Below are 25,012 nucleotides of genomic sequence, written 5' to 3'. Positions count from 1 at the left end.
ACTTGAATCATGACGATTGGACCAGGAAATTAGCTGAGGTCGAGTATGCCATAAACAACTCCATTCACAGTACTTGTCGAGATACACCCAGCCGACTACTCTTCGGTGTTGAACAGAGAGGTATAATAGTGGATGAGTTCACCGAGTACTTTCAAGATAAGTTATGTCCCAATGAAGATAGAGATTTGAACCGTATACGTACAGGTGCATCTAACCTAATACTAGCTAAACAAGAATATGATCTCAATCGGTCCCTACAAAATAAGACTACCTCTAAAACTTACCAAACAGGTGAATACGTTGTCATAAGGAACGTAGATAATAATTCCGGTACTAATAAAAATCTTATCCCTGTATATAAAGGCCCTTACGAGATACACAAGGTACTCGACCACGACAGATACGTCATACGCGACATTGATAACTGTCAGCTCACGCAGTTACCTTACTATGGAGTAATTGAGCAACATCGAATAAGACGGTGGAAACAACCAACCGCCCAGAATGTATCATAATAAATAATTTTAGTATAGTATGATCGAGGTCGATCAAATTGTCAGGTCGTCCGAGCTGTAATATCGCAAAATAGAATGTAAGTTAACCACTGTGTAACAACCCTGTATTACAAAACAGGTCATTTTATATTGTAACAAACCTGTGGTTGAAACATAAAGATAATGCAACTCTCAAAATAAAGAAGAAATAAAAGAAGAAGAGGAAGGGTACTTCCGGTTGAAGAGAGAAATCCAAATCTCGTGTTTTTAGCTTGCGGAAATAAATCTAGCGCAATCGCTAAGGAAAACTCAAGTTTTCAAACTAAATTTACAGCCTATTTTATTTTGACTATGACTATGCGCCATAGTATCAAAAAAAAAATTGGGGGAGATATGGAGGGACGTGTTTCGGTATCATTATCAATAAACCGCCAGCTATTGATTACCATCATTAAAAACTAAAATGTAATTAGCATATACATTTGCTAAATTTTAGTTTTTTCAATCAATGTCTTCAACTAATCGGCGTACGTACGCTGTCAAAAATTTAAGCTCATGCAAACTTATGGAAACGTACGTAACGTGCGTCGTATATATGTAAGCTGTATTTTTTAAATTAAAGGGTTATAATATTAATGTTAGCTCTCCGGATTAAGATTCCTGAGAACCAAACATGTCTTTCGATACTGCTCTTACTATATTGGGCGTATATTAACAGTCTAGTGCTAAAGTAAATAATTAAAAAGTTGTAATTGTTTTCAGCTTTATTTCTGTAAATGGCCACTCTGAATAAAAAGCGTCAGAAAATTTCGCCCGGTATTTTGTTTTGAGTAGACGAAATATCAGCGCGTAATATGAGAAATGTCAGCGCCTGACGCGGCGTATATCGTCGTACGATGTAGGTCCGGGTTTTCAGTAGTTGATTAAGCTAAGCTTAAACTAAGTTTTCTTAAACTCTAGTCAAATTTAAACTCCAGTTAAACTACTCAGCAGTTTTTTAGTCACAGGTTAAGGCCGCCTCGGGGTATGCTTTTTGTGCGGCAACACTGTTTTTTTATTATCTGGATAATTTCCCTACAAAACAGGTACTCGTTGCCTAATTGATTACTTAATCGTCAGAGATAACGTGGTCACCAATTATCGTCTTAATGACTTTTACATTGCTGTCGTGAAAAAAGTAACGCACGCGCTCTCTCAAAATAGTGTACGTGTTACTCGCTTTCTCGCTCTTACCTATTGTGTTTTCGACATTCCTTCTCGCTCGATGTTATTTACATTTTCAAGTTACTTCATTAGGTATGTTTTCGTTATCGCTAACCAACACATATGCAACAACAACGACACGGGTAACTGTCTTGCCGGTTACCCGTACCGGTTACCTTCTGTCAATTCGCTTTTTCCATGAATGAAACGCGTCCTTTTTGTTTAAATAATATTTAATTAACAAATAATTCATATTTATAATGGTTTTTACAATTTAGGTTATTTCCTTAGATAGATCTAATAAACTTAACATATAAATAAATAAATAAATAAAATATTGATACGTACAAGCTACATAAATACTTTAACGTTCATTCATAGTCGTGCCCATTCTGCAACCTTGTTTCGAAGCTCAGAGTGATGCTGCCCAAATTTTCCGGGCTGGTGTTGTTCAAAATCAGTTTGCAGAGCCATATGAGTTTTGTAGGTAAAATACCGAAATATAGGCAGCCCCAATTCGTGCTTTACAAGATGATTCACAGGTGATGTTGAGCATTTGGCCTTTACCCTTTCCCATAATATGCTTGTTAGGGCCATATATGTGGTAATAAAAAGGCGGAGGGATAGTTGTCGCAGTTTTCCTGTTAGTTGAGCAAATGCCTGTTCTTACAGCCACAGCTGAACTATTTGGATTATTGCTATGCGCACATCGTCAAAATTAAATTACCTAGAATGAAAAAGAAACTAATATCAGTAAGGATAGATTAAAAGTTTTTAATATAACCGGAAAAGTGCTCTATAAATAGGACTCCACGATTAGCTCTTTTCTGAGAGGCCAAAGGCTCAAGGGACTCAATGAGATTTCAGATAACCAGAATCAGGCCTTTGTAAAGTAACTTCAAGTGAACCTCCACCATACCAAGGTATCTTCCGATGGCAGGGGTACCCGAAGATACTTCGCTGTTGCATTTATAGAAAACATAAAATTATAAAAAGGGTTAATTGATGATAGGAAGTAAATTAGGCTCGCTACAAAAACAAAAACAAATAAATGCAGATGACTGTTTAATCCATTATGCGAAGTTCTTGAATGGACGTGCAAATTGAAAAGGGCAAAGTACTGCTGAAATTGCTTTCCCCGAGAAACTCGGGAACGAAGTGATATGACTACGCCTATCCTTCTTTAGCAGCAGTGCCGTGCACCAGTTCTGTGTTGGACAGGAAAATAAACGTTTGGTTGTCTCCAAGTTGATCACATGATACAGAATATACTCGTTTGCTACATCTAATTTTCCCCGATTTTCTGGGTTCAGCATTTGTTGCACCCTGCTGTCTGGCCGCTCACCCAACAACACCATGCACGACGGAACTTATCTTCTTTTTATTGGACGTTGTGGTAGCGCACTATCCTCAAGTGGCCCAATGAAACCAGGCTAATCCTGTTCATGTGTCCGCACCCCGTGGGGCCGCCGTTAGGCATAATGTCACGGGGGAAAAGGCGTTTTAGTCGCCACTACTTCGTATGCGCATTTCTCAGCGCTCGCTTTCGGCATGCATCAATTTCGTCATTACTAAAAAGGCCATCTTGCCCACAGCAATCCAACAATCTATTTGTCCGCACATTCGTGGAACTAAATTCCTAATGGAGGGCTTCTCTCCAAAAACTCTGTTTACAGTCTTTCGCCGTGAAAACGAGGGCAATGAAACATTACATGTTCCGCGCTTTCCAATTCGGACGGACATCTTGAACAGAAAGGATCCTCCTCTATCCCACATGCTATTCGTATAGCAGTAACGCGGTAGGCTGCTAGTATATCTCCAATTTGTGCTTTCAAAGTTGATTCACAGGTGATATTGAGCATTTGGCCTTGACCCTTTCCCATAATATGCTTGGTAGGGTCATATATGTGGTAATAAAAAGGCGGAGGGATAGTTGTCGCAGTTTGCCAGTTATTTGAGCAAATGCCTGTTCTTCTTACAGCCACAGCTGAACTATTTGGATTATTGCTATGCGCACATCGTCAAAATTAAATTACCCAGAATGAAAAAGAAACTAATATCAGTAAGGATAGATTAAAAGTTTTTAATATAACCGGAAAAGTGCTCTTAAATAGGACTCCACGATTAGCTCTTTTCTGAGAGGCCAAAGGCTCAAGGGACTCAATGAGATTTCAGATAACCAGAATCAGGCCTTTGTAAAGTAACTTCAAGTGAACCTCCACCATACCAAGATATCTTCCGATGGCAGGGGTACCCGAAGATACTTCTCTGTTGCATTTATAGAAAGTATAAAATTATAACAAGGGTTAATTGATGATACGAAGTAAATTAGGCTCGCTACAAAAACAAAAAAAAAAAAAAATGCAGATGACTGTTTAATCCATTATGCGAAGTTCTTGAATGGACGTGCAAATTGAAAAGGGCAAAGTACTGCTAAAATTGCTTTCCCCGAGTAACCCGGGAACGAATTGATATGACTAGCAGCAGTGCCGTGCACCAGTTCTGTAATGGACAGGAAAATAAACGTTTGGTTGTCTCCAAGTTGATCATATGATACAGAATATACTCGTTTGCTACATCTAATTTTCCCCGATTTTCTGGGCTCACCAAAATCCGTGCCATAGTGGTGCTGCATATAATATTATAGACCTGGTTACGTTGGATAATAGCTGACGGGAAGCTTCGCTTGGGCCGCCGATGTTGAGCGTTATTCGCGTTAGGGCTCCACTAACTCTAGAAACTTTCTCCCCCACCGCCCTGAAGTGCTCCCTAAAAGTTAGTTTTGAGTCAATGATTACTCCTAGATATTTCAAGGAGGGCTTTGAATTTATTTGATAATCTCCTATGGTTAGGACCAACTCATCCATAGTTCGCTTTGACCTCATACAGCCATCTCCAGCCCAATATTCGTCAACCATTCCTTTATCCTTCCCACGGCGTTATTACATAATGCTTGGAGCAGATCAAATTTCTTGGCCACTGCTACTACGACAATATCATCTGCATAGCCGACAATTTCCGTTCCTCCGGGAAGGTCGATTTATAGCACCCCGTCAAACATCGCATTTACATTCGTCAAGTCTTGCTTGCAAGTCTGCCTCGACATGGGGAAGGGGGTGAGGAGAGAGGGGAAGAGTACACTTGATTGCGTACCGTCAACTCGTTTCAAGTTTTCTTGAATTGCTTTTGGCATTTTCGTTGCGTTTGAAATTTCTTTTTATATATTTTTTACAATTTCGGCGGCAAAACGAATCAGCTTTGATAAATAATAATAAATTTACAAAATTGTGGTAACTTTTACGTTCAAATTGTCATAAATTTCAATATTTTATCGTATATTGTGTTATTCAGGCAATGGCTTTTACGTGGACAAGGGAAAATATTGAAAAATTTATATATTTGTACGAGGAGCATGATTGCCTTTATTCTGTGAGTTCTGCAGACTATTTAGATCGCCAAAAAAAGCGCTAGCTCTACATGAAATTCTACAAAAAATGCAAGAAATTGATGGACGCATAACAATTAACGATCTGAAGAAAAAATGGAAGGGTTTACGAACGCAATATTTGCAAGAATGCAGGTCGGTGCAAAATTCACAAAAAAGTGGTGCAGGCCTTGATGATATTTATCGTCCGCGGCTTTGGTGCTTTGATCAGCTGAAGTTTTTACAAAGTCATGTTAAGTTGCGAAAAAGTGTTAATAGCGTAAATGTGAGTGAATTTGTTTATGTATAACTGAACCCAATCGGAAATGAAACGCATCAGTAAAGCCTTAGGAGCGCTCCGAAGTAGCAATAAAGCGGTACATCTCCATGCAAAAAGCATGAATTTATCATTATCGTATTATTACAAAGAAGCGCTTCCTTTAATGCGCCCGGTTGCATTGAAATTTCCGATTGCGAATCGAATAGGCAAGTACTACTATGTTTGTCTGTGTCATAATGTTTATTTCAGACCAAACATGCATCGGATGCCCCCAGTCCCAGGATTTCTGAAAAGGGTGCAAAAAAAACGAAGCTGAGTGCAGATATTGCAATCGATATCAAAAAGATGAAGGAAATGATAGCTGACAGAAAAGAAAAGAAAAACAAATTTGAGTGGTTAGCGCGACAAGTGACTGAACAGATGGAAGAAGTAGATGAGGAGTATCAGCCGCAAGCAGTGATGGAGGTGCAAGGTGTCATCAACAAATATTGGCAAGAGACAATAATGAAAAAAAATTCCTTAACATCAACGGATCCGGTTTATTTCGAAGAAGTTGCTATGAATGCAATTTCATTGCCACCGTCACCATCTCCAATCCCTTACAGAAATATTTTGGAGGAATCTATGGTAGGAATTTTCAGTGATGAAGAGTTTGAGAGTTTGTAAAGATAAACGAATTATTCGAGACTAATTCAAGCATGGCCTTAAAAGTACAAATATAAAATAATAATACGTTTTTAGTAGTGGCGCATTATGTGGTATTTCGGAAAAACTTATCTTAACGTTAAACGTTAAAACGCAAGTTTTATCAAATTACCCTATAGTGCGGTGGTGGTTTCGCGTTAGTGATTTAAGTTTCCATATATTTATAAAAGTTTAACAATGAACTGAATTTTAAATTTGTTTGGTTCGTTTTTTTTTAATGACCCACTGTGTTAATGTGATCTAGTTTAACTCATATACGTTACCTTATATTCTGAACTGAGTTTTATTTATAAGCTTACGTCATATTGCGCCATATTTAAAAAAAAATAAGCAACTGCTTTTTCTCAAAATTTGAAAAATGAATTGCTATTTTTTGTAAATATGGTCCGCAATAGAACGACCTTCGATGGTCCACTTACTCGACTGCAAGTTAAATTTGTAACTCCGAGTTAAGGTAATAGTCTAGTTGAGGGGTCGACTGCTAATACGCTACCAAAAATATCGAGAGATATGTCAAAAGACGTGTATTAATCTTGAGAACAATAATCCGATGGCGGAAAAGAAAAATTTTATCTATGTCGGAGATATTTGCAGTTGAATTTGGAGAATTTCATGTCTTTGCTGTTGTGGTTGTACCCACAAAAAAAATTGTGCATCGCCGTGGCGGTATCCACGGTTATACCACACACCCGGACTTTGCACGGCGTAGTCCAGGGTTATTTTTTATAAAGGTGTTCTGCGCAAAAATACTATGGATCCCTTCCCCGGTTTCGGAGGTACCCGCGGGTCTTTTTCGGGTTTTCGTTGATATCTTTTGAACGAGTTAATATTTTTATTTTCTGCCTTCGGATTATTAATACTGATGTCAAGACGCGTCGTTTGACACCTCTCTCGATATTTTTGGTAGCGTATTAGCAGTCGACCCCTCAACTAGACTATTACCCGAGTTAACTTTACATGAGGGGTTGAATAATATAATTTTTGCAAATTAAATTAAAAATAACTTTCTGTTGAGCATGTGGGGCTGAAGAAAATTAATTTAAATATTTATTTTTGGAAAGTACGTATGTAAATAAAAGAAATTGAATATTAAACTCCAGGTAATCTGAATATATTTATGGTCTTTAGTTTAGTTACGCTATCACGTTTTGTAGTCGGGGAGCCACCATGCAAAAAATTAAAGAGTTTTGTACAGGCTGATATTTTCAGAATCGGTTGCATATTAGTAACCGAAACTTAGTATTTGTATTTGTATTTTATTAAATTTTTCCTATAGTCAGAATTTTTCCACCGCGGGACACATAGCCGCGAGAGGTTCGCGATGTTTTTCGCGTCTCAAAACTGCTTTTCAAAAGCTAAAAATTTGTGCACGGGTGCTGACCGTCACAAAGAAAAGGAATCAAGTAATCAGACGGCAAAATATTGAGAAACGTGGCGTTAGCGTTGCTTGATATATTTCATCATTTCACTCCATTTACTGCACCTCGCACTCTACAGCGCCACCAACTACCTACTCGGCAGCAACTCATCACTACGATCTCCGCAGTATGTCGAGGAGCAATGCCGAGTTGCAGTCCACATCTCCACACCCATTCTCAACCCCCTCCTCTCAGACAATAGCACACAGTGAGGATAGACCATCATCTGCTAGTTCCTCACACAATGTGCACGGTTTGTCAGCTCAGAGTTTATTCGCGCAAGGATTCGGTCCAATGCAGTTCTTGCCTTGGTCGATGCCATGCACGATGCTCCGGAACTTGCAACCGAAACAGCCCTTCGAGTGGGTTCATTGCAATATGCTTTCAGGCAGCACAACCGACAATAACAACAAAGCAAGTTAACCTGGGATTAAAAACCCCATGGCTGCAACAACGCATGGGCCTAACAACATCTAAGCGTACACACCCGTCTCTTACTCCAAGAGTGATCACGAATATCCCTTGGCAATTTAAAATAATGCAGTTTAACTGCAACGGCTTAACGAGAAAGATCAGCGAGATAACTTAATATATGGATCAGCCGCAATCCAGGAAACTAAACTCAACGCAGGCTCTGTGCTTCAGACCTACGCTGGGTATAATATACATAGGAAAGACCAGCCTAGAGGGCATTCATCCTACATAACTCTGTGCAATATACACTGTTTAACCCGAACTTCGACCCCAGGGACAAAAACTTACAATGTCAAGGTATAACAGTCCCGTCAGGCGATGCAAAACTCGATATTATAAATGTATACATACCCCCGGTCACATGCTGCCCGAGGGCATTAGCCACCTAATGCGAGTTTGCGATCTGTCTTTATCCTCATTTGTCATTACAGAGAAATGGAAAAAGGCAAGAGTGATACCGCTCCGTTAGAAGAATCCCATGACAATCCACCGGATGGACGTGCCAGTTAAGCAGGGCGAAGTACTGCTAACACAACAACAACAACCAATCTTTCAAAATCCATCGGCCATAAAGATGCTCGGTCAAGAGGGACATAGTTACTTAGCGGCTCACTTTAACCTCTCGCTTACCACTTACCACTTACAGCACGGATTTTGTACCATCAATAAACTTTCCTATATGTCGGTATCCTACATACCAAATCAACGCCGACCCTTTTCACGACGTGGAACGCGCAGCTGAGGCAGGTATTAAACGTTCACGTTGATGCCATCATGCTACCAACTGTCAGTCACCCCAAAATCTTGGGTGTTACGTTTGACAACAGTCTCACCTTAGCTAATCATGCCATTGAAATAGCCACAAAGGCACAGAGCCGCGACAAAATCCAGAAGTCACACGCCGGCAGCAGTTGGGGAAAATATAAAGAAACGTTTCTAGCTACTTATAAGGCTATTGGCCGACCGGTCATTGAATACGCGGCCCTTTTTGTTCACCCAACCTCTTCTACACAAACTGGAGGAAGTTGCAAGTCTGATAAAATACCGCAATTAGAACTACTACCGGATGTCTTCTTATGTCGTCTGAGTCCCACCTCCACCAAGAGGCAAACATGTTCAATGTTAAAGAGCAAGCGGAACTTATAAGCAGACAGTTTTTTTCTTATTATTCTCAACCAGACATGAAAGAAAAATAATATCATTTTTGTTAAGTTTTTATTATAATTATTTTTACAGTTTTCGCAAATGTTCTGGTTGAAACGACAGCAAAAAAACAAAAACAAATAAATCATGAAATTATAATCAGTGTTGGGCAAATTACAATTGTAGAAACAATTAATCAATCTTTAATTGCTACCTTCACAATTAACAATTGATTAATTGTAATTGCGAAAAGTTACAATTAACAATTGAATCATTGTGATTGTGTAGGTAGCAATTAACAATTGATTAATTGTTAATCGTTCTGTGAATTTTGCAATTAACAATTAATAGCTTGAAATATATATTGTCCTCAAGTGATACAATGGTTTATATGACACATTATTTTTGAGCTCATTGGGACGATATTGCGTAGAGTAGAGTATCTGTAGGTTGATGAAAAGTGACATACACGCATATTGGTCAAAAGCAAAGAACCCTCCTGTGCTAAATTCCACCTAAAATGGTTTTATTGACAAATAATATAGCATTTGCTTATATATCAGACAATTACCTGAAGCGTTCAACACTCAACTGAACGCAATTAAACACTTATTTGAAATAAATTTTAATTCAATTCACTTAATTACAATTAATTTTTCAATCAGTTAATCAATTGATTAAAAAATTCATTGATTGATGCCCAACACTGATTATAATTCTTTTTTAATTTTAGGTAGATTAAAGTACGGATGTCTTCTTATGTTGAAACACGTCAACTGGACCACTACTGGGGATCATTTTTTAATAGTATCTACTCACGAAAAAAATAGAATTTATTTTTTGACCACGTGGAAAATGAGGGGGGGGGGGTCCAGTTGACGTGATTTAAGTCTACACGTAATTGTAGCATCTGATGCAATAACAGAAAAGTTTTAGTTTATAAATTATACTTTCTATTCATCCAATCAATTCTCCCTTCTTCGTTGAAGTATTCTGTGAAATTTTCTCTTATGGCTTCAGCTACGCCTTTACGTGGATTATATGGGATATCTAAGGAAGCTGGCGGGGTATTGCTAATATCTGGAGTCTCCATGAGGCTGGATACGTAAGTATTGTCGGCTTGTAGCAAAAAGTTATGCAGTACGATACAAGCCGAAACTATCTTTTCCACGGTTTCAACTTTAAGGTTTATAATGTTTAGAAGGACCCGAAATCTATTACATATCATTCCAAAAGCGTGCTCCACAACCTGTCTTGCTCGAGAAAGTCGTAAATTAAATACTTGCCTCTTCTATTTTTGTATGATATGGATATGGCTTCATGATGTGCTTTTGTAGCGGGAAAGCATCATCTCCTACAATAACATATGGAAGGTTTCGTCCTCTCCCAACTAAAGAGTCTTTTGGTAAATTTTCCTCTTTTTCCAAAATATCTTTTAGGCAACTACGTTGAAACACACCAGCATCATTTGCACGTCCATTCGTGCCCACATCTATGAACACAAAACGATAATTCGCATCAACTAAGGCCAAAAGAATAATACTATTATTTCCTTTATAATTATGGTAAAATGCACCGTCCTTCCGCGCCGACCGAAAGCTAACGTGCTTGTCGTCTAAAGCACCCAAACAATTAGGAAATTGCCACCTCATTGCGAATTCTTTTGCTATAGATTCCCATTCCGCAGCATTGCCGGCATCTTTAAATAAACAAAAATTATAAATTCTATTTACCGAAAATACCATAGCAATTCATATAAACTTTAAACTGTTTTAAGCTCGTAAACTTCTTTAACCTTTGTGAGGTTTGTATAGTTTAGTCGATACATATCAAAATCGCTTAAGTTCATAGAGATAAAACAAATATCTTAAATTTGCGATAACTATATTTTGAAGGACTTAGGCAGATTTAATATGTATATGTATAAAGTAATTTAAAAAATTTAAGTTATTTGTTTGCTGACTGTGGACTTATATGCTGTTTCCACCAAACCCAAACACCGTGTTTGCCAGTTTTGGGTTTGAAATAGTTGTCAACTGTTTCCACTGCGTGTTTGAGGTAAATTGTGTTCAAACTGTCATTCGCTTGATTGTTTATTTTGTTGTGAAGTTTGAAGTTGAAAAAATTATATTAATTACAATAAAATTAAAAATGGTTCATAAAATTCAATTTATTATGATGATTGTGTCATTATTTTTTAAAATAATAGACAGCGAAGTGACAATGAACTATTTAAAACGAAAAGTTCTTTATAACAAAATGCTATTGACTATAGCTGCATGTTTCAACGAAATTATAATACGCTCGCAAAGTGTATGGAGTTTGGTGTGTTAGCAACTTCTCTATACAATTTTTAGGTTTAATAAATAAATTTCAGGAACATTCAAGTACCTTTTGGGAGGTGGACTGCCAGAAGAACGGCCCAAAGTTTTTAAGGAAAACTTTAGAATGACACGATCCACCTTCGACAAGTTATGCATTCGCCTTCAAAAAATGAAGAAGAAGGACACAAATTATAGAAATGCGATTTCTTTAGAGAAGCGTGTTGCAATTGCTTTATATGCACTGGGATCTTCCAGTGAATATAGATCGATTGCAAATTTGTTTGGAGTAGGCAAAGCTACTGTTTGCAAAATTTTAATAGAGTTTTGCAATGAAGTCTGGGCGTGCATGGCGCCGGAATATTTCAAAAGCTTCCCCCTCACAAGGACTGGGATAGCGCAAGGAGTAGCAGACTTCAATGCAATGGGTTATCCACAATGTATTGGAGCCATAGGTAAGCAAATTAATAACAACACGGAAAACAGTTTAAACCACAATTCGTTATCTAATACAGATGGTTGTCACATAGAGATACACCCTAAAAAAGAAGAAGCTGTCGACTACTACAATTATAAGGGTTGGTATTCCGTAGTGCTTTTGGCTTTGGTGGACGCAAAATACCGATTCATGTACATCCACTGTGGTAGCCCGGGAAGATGTAATGACTCAAGTATATTTGAGCGGTCGTCTCTCAAGCGGGAGCTGCAGGAATGTGCACTTCTCGACGAAATGAGCTGGTATCATGGGCGCACAAAAATACCAGTGCATATTATAAGCGACTCCGCGTTCCGACTCTCGCAATATGTCATGAAGCCATACCCGTACAACATCGAAAACTCGGCTGGACAGAAATTGTTTAATTATAGGTTATCCAAGTGTCGACGAGTCGTTGAAAATGCTTTCGGCCATTACAAAGCCAGGTGAATATATGTACATAATAAAAACGGAAATCGTTTTGAGTCCTAATACAAATTTCTTTATATTTTAGGTTTAGGAGAATTGGAAAAGGTATTGATAATCATATCAAAAATGCAAATGTCGTAATTTCTGCAGCATGCGCTTTACACAATTTTTTGATCGACGAGAAGGACCCTGTACTAGAAAATTGGCTTGTGGATATGCAGCGAGATGCCAGGCGCAGCCCTCAAGGTCACAATAATTTAAATGACAGATCAGAAGGGGAGGTTATAAGGAACGGATTAATGGAATATTTCGGTAAGTTTGCTTGTACAATTTATCCACTTGCGTGTGTTTCTTTGCTGAAACGCACAGTATCATTAATTTATTTAGAGAGGTCCTTAAATCAATCACCTCATTAGGGAACCATTTCTGTGCTGATGATGTGGGCAAGTTGAGGTCAGCTGTGACACTCTTGTGTAAACCCTGAAAGCAACTCGACAGCTTTCTCTGGGCTTTGGCGTTAATGTTGCTTCGGTCGTTGTTTTGCTCAAAAATGTATATGTCCTTAGGTAGACAGATCTAGATTATGAGCCAACAGGCAGGTGAAAAGCATAGACTCACCCTATTCCTGCTCCCTTACAACAATAATGACCTGTGGCTGAACCCAAATCGCTCTCATTACGCCGTTCGTGGTGTCACTTGATCTGTAGGAATCCTTTTGGGTGTCATTTCACCCCTATTTAGCTCGCCACATATTAGCAAGAAATATTCTCAAGTAAGCTAGCATAGAATATGTATGAATGCGCCATAGGCTATATGCATACAGACATACACATTCTGGGCTTACCTATGGATGTGGGACGCACCGTTGTGACGAGCTACGTAACCACCAACGCCGGTTGCTTGCTCGGTCACTAACCGCAGGTTAAGTTAAAACAAACTACCTACAAAAATCGTCAAAATAAAGTATATACAAAGATATGTTAACATATATCCGGACTGGAACTGGACATTTCCAAAAAAATTTCGGCTGATTTAAACTATCTGTTCGCATGAACCCTTTAAACCAGTTTGGTGTCGACAGAAAGCTATTTTTAGGTTTTTCTACATTTTGGTATATTTAATACATTTGTACATAAGTGTGAAGGTGCCAAAATTCATATACATTTTAATTCTATATATATAGTGTTGTTCAAAACAAAAGCAACAATTCATATACATTTTAAGGCAATGCATAGTGTTGTTCAAAATAAAAGCAACAAATTCAATGCAAATATGTAACTGACTATATTTTTTATGATAATCAACTGGCATAAACGATTGTTTTTAAATATAAAACAGCCATTGGCAGGTAAATTATTTTTAAAACATTTACTAACTTAAAACAGTTATATTCAAGCACAACAAAAAAAAAAAAAACACATTTTGCCTAGCATGGAAGAGTGCCAAACTAGAGCAACAAACCCAACGAACCTTCCTATTTGAGAAGGGGAATACATCTTGAAGCCCAAGGTTGATTGGTTTTGAGTAGCGATCTCAGCTGTCAGTCCCCATTGATGTTTCATAACTGGCTATAATTGTTTGTTGCATGGGAAGCTTTAATTTTCTCAATAAAAAGCCTTGAGTCCCGTCGAGACCCTCCATGGGCTATTAAGCCGAAATGTACTCAATTAAAGCTTCCCATGCAACAAACAATTATAGCCAGTTATGAAACATCAATGGGGACTGACAGCTGAGATCGCTACTCAAAACTAATCAACCTTGGGCTTCAAGATGTATTCCCCTTCTCAAATAGGAAGGTTTGTTGGGTTTGTTGCTCTAATTTGGCACTCTTCCATGATAGGCAAAATGTGTTTTTTTTTGTTGTGCTTGAATATAACTGTTTTAAGTTAGTAAATGTTTTAAAAATAATTTACCTGCCAATGGCTGTTTTATATTTAAAAACAATCGTTTATGCCAATTGATTATCATAAAAAATATAGCCAGTTATATGTTTGCATTGAATTTGTTTTTCCGAACACTGTATTTAAGTGAACAGCGTTTTTAAATTAGTTCCGCTCCAAGAAGCTAACGACGCTTTGCGACAGCATCTCGATTGCAGCCACCTTCTTTTTCTCAATTTCAATTAGATCAGCAGTCAATTTATTGTTTTCTGCCATAGCTGTTTTGATAGTTTCGTTCAACTCGCTAATTTTTTGATTTTTCTTCATTACAGGTGTGGTGGCTTCGCTGAGAGCTGGAGACGATGGCTCTGGAGACGAAGTGGACGAACCGGCTGTGGATGCCGATGTAACCGACTCGGGTCTGGCTAGTAATTAGAAAAAAATTGTATTAATTTATATATATATAAGTGAAAATATGAGTTTTATATATACATCGCAAATGTCTCAAAAATCTAAAATCAGAACTCCTGAACATTTTTAAATTTGTCACTTCTAATAAGTGTGCACTCAACCATCGAAATGAAAAAAGCTTAGTGTTACCCTTGGAAAGGTATTTCAAAAACATACATGCCGAAGTTGTTGATTACACTGAAACTTATCTTTTTTCAAATATAAAACTATAAACTAACAAATTTAAATACCTTTCGAACGGTACTAAGATCTTTGAAATTGGTGGAGCCATTCCGAAGTAATAACAGCTTAAAGTACCTATCACCGTCATTTTTCAAAAATTTCGATTTCCGCCCTCTATCTCGAAAAAAATTCGAGATATGAAAAAATGTTAAATACAAAAGTTGCGGAGAATTTAATTCTCTACATTACTGATAATATAAATAATAATTAGCGCAAAACTTCTAGAAATCGAGATATTTACAAAAAAAAGGAGAAAGAATAGATTTTTGTGAGCTTTGACCCCTGAATTTAAAACTTGCGGGCATCCAATTATTGTCGAATTTTGAGAATAGTTTCAGGATGCCATAATGCAAGTTTTCAGGCGATAATATTGTGGGTATCTCACATTAGGAGGTGAACGCCCTATAATGACTGGCCTATTAGAGATTTTTGGCGATCGTTTTAGCGAGAGCTACTACAAGAAGCGACCGGCGTGGTGTGGTGGTATCGTGCTCCGCCTACCACACCAAAGGTCCTGGGTTCAAGCCCCGGGCAAAGCAACATCAAAAATTTAGAGTTTTTTCAAATATAAAAAATATTTCTAGCGGTGCGCCCCTCGGCAGTGGTCTGGCAAACAATCAGAGTGTATTTCTGCCATGAAAAGCTTCTCAGTGAAAATTTATCTGCCTAGCAGATGCCGTTCGGAGAAGTAAGACAGGCGCACAAAAATTCAATACTGCGTTCATTGCCGTCACCACCGATAAGTACATATGTACATCACACAATATATCACACAATAATTATGACAAGACTTTAATTTGTCAGCAGACTGTTAAAACCCGTTCAAAAATATGGAAAGAGATTTGTTTAACCCAAGTAAACCAAAAAGCGTTTACGAAAAATGTTATTTCTGGGAAGAGATATTTTTAAAGCATTTTACAAATATTAATGACAATATCTGTCTCGATTAATAAAGTTACCTCGTATACTGTCCATAACAACAGCTTCAACATTGTTAATTCGGTCGTTTCCTATAATGCGATGAACACGTTCGTAGTGCTTCCAAGAAGCAGGAGAACAGCCTGTTCCTTGGCCTCCTTTGCATTTGCTGAAAAAATTTTCCACATAACACTCAAATTAATGGTTATGTGCAAATATGGATAATGTTCTAGGACCGTGGCCGAGCCCAAAAAAAAAAATAGCTAAAAAATTTTTTTTATTAAAAATCCGAAAGTGGTACCCAGAGATGCATTTTGGCCCCAGGATATAGAATCCGAAGGCGAAAACCTGATATATCAGATACTCCACACAATTTTTTTGCTGTGTAGAACAAAAATACAACAACCACATGAAAACTTTAATTTTGTTTTGCAAATATCCCAAGAAGTATGAGAGAAACAGCGTATCTGGGTATCACTTTCAGTTTTTTTGCAATTTTTTTAGGGCTCGGCCACGGTCCTAGAACATAACTCAAATATGTACATATATTTAGTAATGGTCTAGGACAGCGGCTGACCTTGAGAAGTTAACTAGAGTGATACCTAGAGTACGAGCGTTTCGGGTCCAGGATATCGAATTCGTTGTATGGAACCCGATATCTGTAATAATTCTCAAGAAATGTGCAAAAGAAGGTTGTAAGTTGTCATGTGCTTGTAGTATTTTTAAAGAGTCAGCGGCAATTCTATACGACAGCATGACACTGTCCAAATATATGGATAGAGGTGTCAAAACACGCGTCTTGACATCAGTATTAATAATCCGAAGGCGTATGAACTTACTAATCGAGGATGTTGACAGACGCGATTGGTAATTTAAGCTCACAAACGATTCACCTATAATAATCATTTAAGATATTTGATATACAAATAATTTAACACAATTACTGATGCACGAGATTTACCAGTGGCAAGAAAACGCAGAGTTATAGCCAACTTCTCCGCCGCAGAAATACTTTCTCTAAATAATGTATTGCCACGCTCTAACTCAGGTTCTACGATATTCAGTAAATAGTTAAATTGGCTTTTGTCCAACCTTAAATAGTTTTTGAATCCTTCAGGATCTGAAAGGAGGAGTTCCTTAGTTAAAAAGGCGAAGGAACCTTTCTGCCACTTCTCAGATCGCCCGTCTTTCACCCACATGCGTTTTCGTTTTCTTATCGGCAGCGCAACAGCTTTTTCACATAAATCAACTAATCCTGTTCATGAAAAATATTTAGTATATGTGATTGTGTATATTCTGGATTTCAACCACTTACTAAAAATAATTTCGTCGTCGCTATCTTCTTCGAGAGCTTGTATGGTTAAATTCAATAGGTCCCTTAAAATAATTTCTTTGCCAGCATCCATTTTGGCAGAATTGAATTTAATAATTGTATAATGTAAAAGCACGCAAAAATTTGGACCTAGAACAGATCCCTAAGGGACACCGCCCGTGGTGTTGTGCTTTCTTGGTTTCTCATCCGTATCAAAAAGGAGTACTCTGTCGCTTAGATAGCTACCAATTATTCGGAGCAGGTACGGAACTTGTCTTGGGACACCCAAATTGCTAATACGCTACCAAAAATATCGAGAGAGGTGTCAAACGACGCGTCTTGCCATCAGTATTAATAATCCGAAGGCGGAAAATAAAAATTTTAAGTCGTTCAAAAGATATTAACGAAAAAACCAAAAATTATCCACGGGTCCCTCCGAAACCGGGGATGGGATCCACAGTATTTTTGCGCATAATACCTTTCTGCATTGCCGGCCTTTGGCCGCGCTTATAAAAAATTAACCTGGGTGGGTCCAACACCGATTTGGAGACCAAAACTATATCCGCGCAACACACTTATGTTCACAATTTTTTTTGTGGGTACACCAACATTACAATAACCACATGAAAATCGCCAATTTCAATTGCAAATATCTCCGGACAGTTTTTCGGATAAAGTTTTTCTTTTCCGGTTTCGGATTATTAATACTGATGTCAATACGCGTCTTTGGACACCTCTATCGATATTTTTGGAAGCGTATTAGCAGTGTCATGCTGTCGTATAGAATTACCCAGGCAGCTGCTGTCCTAGATTACTACCCCATATTTCTTACCTGTATCTCATTGTAAAATTGTGGATTTTATATTTCATGTCGATGGAACGAATGTCGCCAACCAATCCTGCCAATGACTGGGTTATTTCTCCATATATGTGAGAGTTTTTGCGTGGCCCACGCAACTCGCTGGCCTTCTCCTCCCACAGGTCTATAAATGCCTCGTCTGCCGCAGGCGTCAACAGTATTTTAGTTTTTTTTTATTAATTATGTGTGCCATATTTGTGTTTTTACCGCTTTTTAACTTTGTTGATTTTTTAACACTTTTGTCATTGTCACACACATTGACATTGATATTGACATTGACACATTGACAATCGCAAACAATGTTGCCATGACTTCGAGAAGAATGTGAAAACAAAAGAGAAACAATTGACATAAATGAACATTATTGCCATCAGTTAATAATAAAAAGTATGCAAACCCAACACAAACACTCTTTCAAAGATGGGTTTGGAGTGAGTTTGGGTTTCGATTTTTGTATGGAATTTGACAAGTGTTTAGACTTGTGTTTGCCCTTAAACACGCTCTTCGAAGGCAAACACGGTGTTTGCATTTGGTGGAAACATGATATTAAGCGACTTGGATATGTATCGACTCAGTTATGATGCATTTATAAGTTTATACGAATAAATCGCTACCAGCCCATTTACCTACTCGTAGATGTACATCTTTCAATTTTTTAAATATTATTTTGCACACTTCGGGTATGAACTTACTAATCGAGGATGTTGACAGACGCGATTGGTAATTTAAGCTCACAAACGATTCACCTATAATAATCATTTAAGATATTTGATATACAAATAATGTAACACAATTACTGATGCACGAGATTTACCAGTGGCAAAAAATCGCAGAGTTATAGCCAACTTCTCCGCCGCAGAAATGCTTTCTCTAATGTATTGCCACGCTTTAACTCAGGTTCTACGATATTCAGTAATGATGTAATGAATTAAATTTAAAGTAAATCAATTTCAATGATGAAAGTTAAATGAGGTAACTGTCGACTTAAGAAAATGTTCGAATTCATGAATAGGTAACAATTTAAGTAAATGAAAAAATATATAAACGATGATTTATGTTGCTGTATATAGCTATATATGTGCATGAGCGCACCTATGCACATATATATGTATATATATCGCAGTCCCAGGGATGGAACCGGGAGTTTTGGGATTTTGGGAAAAATGTACAAAATATATGGATTTATATGAAATAGTTATCACGTTGGCTTAGATGTGCTGACGCTGAAGATTTTTCCCCTTTATCCTGGTCGTCTTGATGTGACGGCGATGATTTGCTCAAAATAATATTTCGTTGACTTTGATGTGTCCTCGACGATGGTAGTTGATGAAAGAGATCGAAAAGTAAGTGACAATAGACTATATACTATGCAACACTGGAAGCAATTCCAATGTCGCATTGGAAGTTCCAATTACAGCAGGGATGCTTGTAAAGGAATATTTTGCAGGGTTGCATGGGTGCATGAGCGCAAGTCACGCGAAGACTTTAAGTGACGTAAGTCGCTTAAACACGCCGGGCCCGTTGCACTGGTGCAAGTTGTGTTCGCATTTTCTGGAGCAGCGAGATGGCACGGTCTAGTTGGATCACAAGTCGTGGGTCCGGGATTGCTACACCTTGTTTAGCGGCTTCCTCTTCGGCGATGGTGGGGCGATGCAAGATGGTGTGATGCCATTGATTGCAGACCTTACATTTCATCTCCGATGTACAGTCTCGCACATGGCTGTGCGTACGAGCCAAACAGTTCGGACAGTACTTGAAATATCGTAGTGTTTCCCAGCGCTCCTTCAACTCCAGTGCACAGAACTGCTTACAAAAGCGTAGCGAATGCAACCTGTAACACACAAGGCAGAGGTGTACATCTAAATTTCGCCGTGGGCGAGACGGATTGAAGGAGTCCGAACTAACGCGACCAGAAACGATACGCGAGGTACGTGGTGAAACCCCGCCTCGGCCGGGACGGCCAACTCGGTGCCCGTAAATGAGATGAAACTTAGTAAAGGATCTTGATAGACTTATGGCTAGGTGCATAAATAGATATGATAGGTGTGGCTGTCAGCTTTGCGTAGGTATCTCTGGTTGAATGGGAAGCGGACAAAGTTTAACGATAGGTCTAGTTATGATTCCCTGTTGAGTTCGTATGTCGGCTATTCGCACTTTCCCGTCTGAACCCTGATAGATCTTCTCAATGCGGCCTAATCGCCATTCGTTTGGGGGAAGTAGTTCGTTTTTAATAACGACAAACTCCCCGAAGGATAGATTTTTCTGTGGAACTTTCCAATTATATCTTTGGTGTGATGTTGGTGCAATAATTTAAGTTTCTCCCAACGGTTTTCAAGTGACAAATTGTAGATGTGGGGTTCTGGTGTGGCCAGAAGAGGACCGCCTCTTAAGAAATGACCTGGTGTTAGGGCTAAAAACCCTTGGGGATCGCTAGACATGGGTGAAAGTGGTCGAGAGTTTAATACGGCTTCTACTCGCGCAAGGACGGTTGCAAGCTCCTCGAATGTGAATTTATGGCTTCCTGCAACTCACTTGAAATGTAGTTTGAAACTCTTGACGCCGGCCTCCCAGAGGCCGCCCATGTAGGGAGCGTTAGGAGGTAGAAATCTCCATTCGAAGCCATGACGTCATCTGATGATTCTTGGATGAACTGATTGAAATTTCGTTGATATGCGGGACTGGCAGCGACGAAGTTTTTCCCATTATCCGAAAAGACACTGGGGCAGGCCGCGTCTTCCGACGAATCTAGCGAAGGTAGCTTGGAATGCTTTAGTGGAGAGATCCGAGCAAGGTTCTAGGTGGATGGCCTTGGTTGAAAAACAGACAAACACACAGACGTAACCTTTAAGAACAGTTAAGTTTCGCAGTGGTGATGATTTTAAATCGAAGGGATCTGCAAAGTCAATTCCGGTATAGGTAAATGGGAGGGAAAAGTTGGATCGCTCTGGTGGTAGAGCAGCCATGATCTGTGAACGTGAATTTTGTTTGAAGATAGTGCATGTTTTACAACTCCGTATGCAACTTTTCACTTTTGACTTAAGTCTGGGTATAAAATATTCCTGCCTCGCAGTCCTGATCATCAATTGGTGTGCGGCATGCATCAATAAGTTGTGCAAAAACTGGTGGAACAGGTAACAGAGCCGAGAGGCTTCCAGAATGATGATTGGGTGCTTTTCGGGATAAAGGAATTTGCCAACCGGCCGTTTACTCGAAGAAGTTGATCTTGATCTAAGAGAGGGTTCAAAGTCAGCAGTGAGCTTTTCTTGGAAATTGGTTGTTTATTAGTTAGATTGCTATACTCTTTGGGATAATGTCTTTCTTGGGCGAGCTTTATAAGTCGCACTTCTACCCAACGGATTTCCTTTTGAGTTAGGACTGCTGTTTCGTACCTGGTTTCGGAAGTGGACTGTATTAGATTTGGTTTGATACGATGAATGAAGCGAAACATATAGGCTATAACTCGCAAGGCTTTGGGCCAAGAAGAAAAACGATCGAGAATGTCTGACTCAGTTTCCGTGGAATGAAAAGCTTCAACTTTGCGTTCTTTGAGAGGAGCGACCTTCTTTGGGTGTGATGTTGGCCATTGCTCTGGTGGCTTCAAAAGCCACGTTGGTCCATGCCACCAGACTGATTTATTTAGTAGGTCTTGCGGACGGCAATCCCGTGTACCCAGGTCAGCAGGATTGTGGTTCGTGGATACGTGTCGCCATTTGATATTTCCGACATTTTAATGATTTGCGAAGTACGATTGGCTATGTATACTTTCCACGTACAAGGTTTTTCTAACCAGGAAAGGACTATGGAAGAATCTGACCATAAAAAGATTTCCGAATCTCCTAGAGGAAGTTGCTTTGTAACATTTTTGATACACTTCGATAACAAAACGGCACCACACAGCTCTAAGCGCGGAAGGCTTACGGTTTGAAGTGGTGCTACTTTAGTTTTGGAGAAAAGAAGATGTGAAGCTATGGTATTACTATTATCAGTTCTTATATAGATGGATGCGCAAAATGCCTTTTCAGAGGCATCACAAAATCCGTGAATCTGAATTTTATAACTTGGTGTGAATTCCGTCCACCTAGGGATTTGTATTTCTCCTATACTGGGAAGATCCGAAATAAACTGATTCCATTATTGAAGCGACTGTGATTTTACGCATTCGTCCCATCCAGTTCCCTCTAGCCATATTTGCTGCAGAAGTATTTTGGGTTGAATTATAATGGGCGATAGCCACCCTGCGGGGTCAAAAAGTTTCGATACCGAGGATAGAATTTGCCTTTTCGTTGCCTCTGCAGCTATTGGAATGGTTTCCGTGGAATATGAAAAGGAATCATTTAAAGCATTCCACTGGATGCCGAGAGTTTTGGTGGAGCTTGAGGAATCAATCTTGAGAAAATCGGAATCTAGTAGGTCTTCTGTTGGTATACGTCGTAAAAGTTCAGAATGATTAGCAGTTATTTTCTTTAAAGGGAACCCAGCTGAATTAAGGCATTGAATGAGTTCAGATGAGCCAATAGACAACCTTGAAGGTCGTGTCCCCCAGTTAGTATGTCATCGACATAGGTCTCTTCGGTGAGAATTCTCTTAGCCAACGGATGGGAAGTTTGGGAATCATTTGCTAACTGGTGTAGTGTGCGTACGGCCAGATATGACGCGCAATTAACTCCGAAGGCTACCGTTTTTAGTGTGAAGTCTGACAGTTTGACCTCGTTTCCTCTGCGAAAGACAATTCTTTGAAACTGTTGATCATCTTCATGCAATAGAATTTGTCTGTACATTTTTTGAATATCGCCGTTAAATACGTATTTGTACAATCGCCAATTTAAAATGACAAGCATGAGATCTGATTGTAAAGAAGAATCTATGTGAAGTATGTCGTTAAGATAAACTCCCGATGCTGTTGGCTTGGAAGCATTAAAAACCACCCGAACTTTGGTAGATTTACTGTCTGGTTTTACGACAGAGTGGTGGGGTAAGTACTAAGAAAAATAACAATCATTTTTATGGATTTCCCTGGAAGTACTTGGCTTCATGTGGTCAAGTGATAAATATTCCTCCAAAACTTTATTATACTTAGTCATCTTGGAGTTCTGTGTTTTTATTAAGCGGGTGTTCCATGTGAATGTCTTGCGACATTACTTGGGAACGCGATGGACCAAGGGAGAGGCTCGATGGAAAGTCTGATTTGGAAGGTAATCTAACGACGTATCGTCCATCTGTTTGCCTATAGGTGTTATTGTGATATAGATGTTCACAAAAGGTATATGCTTCAGAGGGTGAATGACCCTCCGATACTTCCTCTAACTCCCAAAATCTTTTAAGTTGTGAATTAAGACTTTCGTTGGAATTGTCCACAACATGGGTGTGGAATGCGGAGCATTCGGAAGATTTTAAAGGCCCACTTAAGTACCATCCGAATATGGTATTTTGTGCGAGAAGACTACCAAGCACTTTGTGTTTGACACCCGGAAATAAAAGTTCTGGTATTAAATCGCTACCGATTAAGAGATCGATTTGAGAAGGTGTGAAGGGCCTTAATTTCCGAGGCAGATGGTTTTTTGATTTGGAACGTAGGTAACGTGCTAGTGAGTTTGTGGAAAACAATCGCTTTGGTGCTAATACGAATGTTATGCCGTTTGGCGACAAGGGTAAGATTGCAGACACGCGTTGAATTTTCGACAATCTTGCCGCCCATACCACTAATGGAAAAGTTACCTCGATCCGTAGGGAGCTGCAACCGATTTTGAATCTTTTCAGAGATAAAGGTTTTCTGAGATCCTTGATCGATTAGAGCTCGGAGCGTATATAGCTGACCCAAGTGTTCTATTTGTACCTGGGCGGTTGGAAGCAACGTTTTTTCGTTGTTGGTTGAAAAGTTAGCTTGAACATTGGATTCGGCTTCAGGTGAAGGCTTAGGAGAATCCTTACCCTCTGTAATATCAAAAATAGGATGTCTTGGTTTACTTGATTTGGCCTCTGTGGTTTCCGTATGCAACAAGGCGGTTACATGTTTTTTTGATTTTGGGTTTTGGTTCTGAACTGGTGCCTTGGAAACCGGTTTAGGGGTAGAAGTCGGATGCAGCATGGTATGATGGGACTTCTTACAATGGAAACATTTGAATACACTGTGGCAATGGGTGGGGAGATGGTTGTAAGCCAAGCAGTTGGAGCAGAAACCGTTTTGTTCAATGAACTTGATGCGATCAGGAACACTAAGTTTTTTAAACTCGGTGCAGAATCCCAAGGAGTGATTTTTCTCGCATAGTTTGCATTTGAGGGACAGTTTTTCCTTCGAATGATACGATTGAATCTTTCTTGAGGGTTTTGATGATACTGAATTTCGGGTTTTGGTGGTTTTATACTCGTGTAGACGTTCCACCACTTCATAGCGACTAGTTAGAAACTCAGCCATTTGGGACCAGTTAGAAAGGTCTTTTCGGGTTTTAAGCGACTGTTCCCATAGAGATAGGCTTCCGTCAGGTAGCTTGGTGGAACATAAGTAGACAATAATGGGATCCCAGTCGGAGACCGAAACTCCTTGAGTTTTGAGGCAGGAAAGACATTCATTTATGGTACATTGAATTTTTTGGATAGCTTCGCTATTTTCCGAGTTGGCAGACGGGAGATTGAATAGGGTTTTCAACTGTTTGTCAATGAGAATTCGTTTGTTTTCAAAGCGCGCTCTTAACGCTTCCCAAGCTAGAGAGAAATTTTCATCCGATAGACTGTATTGCTTGACTATGGCACCTGCCTTGCCTTTGGTTTTGTTCCTCAAGTGATACAGTTTTTGTGCTGGAGTTAGCTTAGGGTGATTTAGGTATACTGCTGTGAACATGTCACGGAAGGCGAGCCATTCTTCATAGCTACAGTAAAAGGTCTGTGTGTCACAGCGTGGGATTTTAATACATGGAGCAGAAGGTTCAACCAAAGGCATGGAAAGTCGACTGGTATTGGCTGAACTAGATGTGTTGCCTTGTAATATTT

At 39.0% G+C, this 25,012-nt stretch overlaps 2 protein-coding genes and 1 pseudogene across 2 annotated transcripts; 2 read left to right on the top strand and 1 right to left on the bottom strand.

The window, feature by feature from the left end:
* Positions 1-25,012, bottom strand: part of LOC137248637 (T-complex protein 1 subunit eta-like) — a 528,633-nt pseudogene that overhangs the window by 230,950 nt on the left and 272,671 nt on the right.
* LOC137248097 (uncharacterized) lies at positions 5,182-6,086 on the top strand. The gene is made up of 2 exons (XM_067778976.1): positions 5,182-5,407; positions 5,651-6,086. Exons 1-2 carry the CDS (start codon positions 5,192-5,194, stop codon positions 6,065-6,067), a joined length of 633 nt encoding a protein of 210 aa, XP_067635077.1. The 5' UTR covers positions 5,182-5,191; the 3' UTR covers positions 6,068-6,086.
* Positions 11,100-13,644, top strand: LOC137247697 (uncharacterized). The gene is made up of 5 exons (XM_067778658.1): positions 11,100-11,199; positions 11,519-11,917; positions 11,978-12,383; positions 12,452-12,678; positions 13,550-13,644. The coding sequence occupies exons 2-5, from the start codon at positions 11,590-11,592 to the stop codon at positions 13,642-13,644; spliced, it is 1,056 nt and encodes a 351-aa protein (XP_067634759.1). The 5' UTR covers positions 11,100-11,199; positions 11,519-11,589.

Source organism: Eurosta solidaginis, chromosome 4 (genome assembly GCF_040869045.1).
Source record: "Eurosta solidaginis isolate ZX-2024a chromosome 4, ASM4086904v1, whole genome shotgun sequence".
Lineage (NCBI taxonomy): Eukaryota > Metazoa > Arthropoda > Insecta > Diptera > Tephritidae > Eurosta > Eurosta solidaginis.
Note: the sequence above shows the minus strand (reverse complement) of the source record. Positions and strands in the feature narration are given on the sequence as shown.

What these genes read in the sequence shown, in the direction of transcription:
- LOC137248097 (XM_067778976.1), top strand. Translation starts at nt 5,192, where the DNA reads ATGCAAGAAATTGATGGACGCATAACAATTAACGATCTGAAGAAAAAA. An exon ending in AAAGTGTTAATAGCGTAAAT is followed by an intron (nt 5,408 to 5,650) that starts GTGAGTGAATTT and finishes TGTTTATTTCAG; the next exon opens with ACCAAACATGCATCGGATGC.
- LOC137247697 (XM_067778658.1), top strand. Translation starts at nt 11,590, where the DNA reads ATGACACGATCCACCTTCGACAAGTTATGCATTCGCCTTCAAAAAATG. An exon ending in ACAATGTATTGGAGCCATAG is followed by an intron (nt 11,918 to 11,977) that starts GTAAGCAAATTA and finishes TATCTAATACAG; the next exon opens with ATGGTTGTCACATAGAGATA. An exon ending in TTCGGCCATTACAAAGCCAG is followed by an intron (nt 12,384 to 12,451) that starts GTGAATATATGT and finishes TTTATATTTTAG; the next exon opens with GTTTAGGAGAATTGGAAAAG.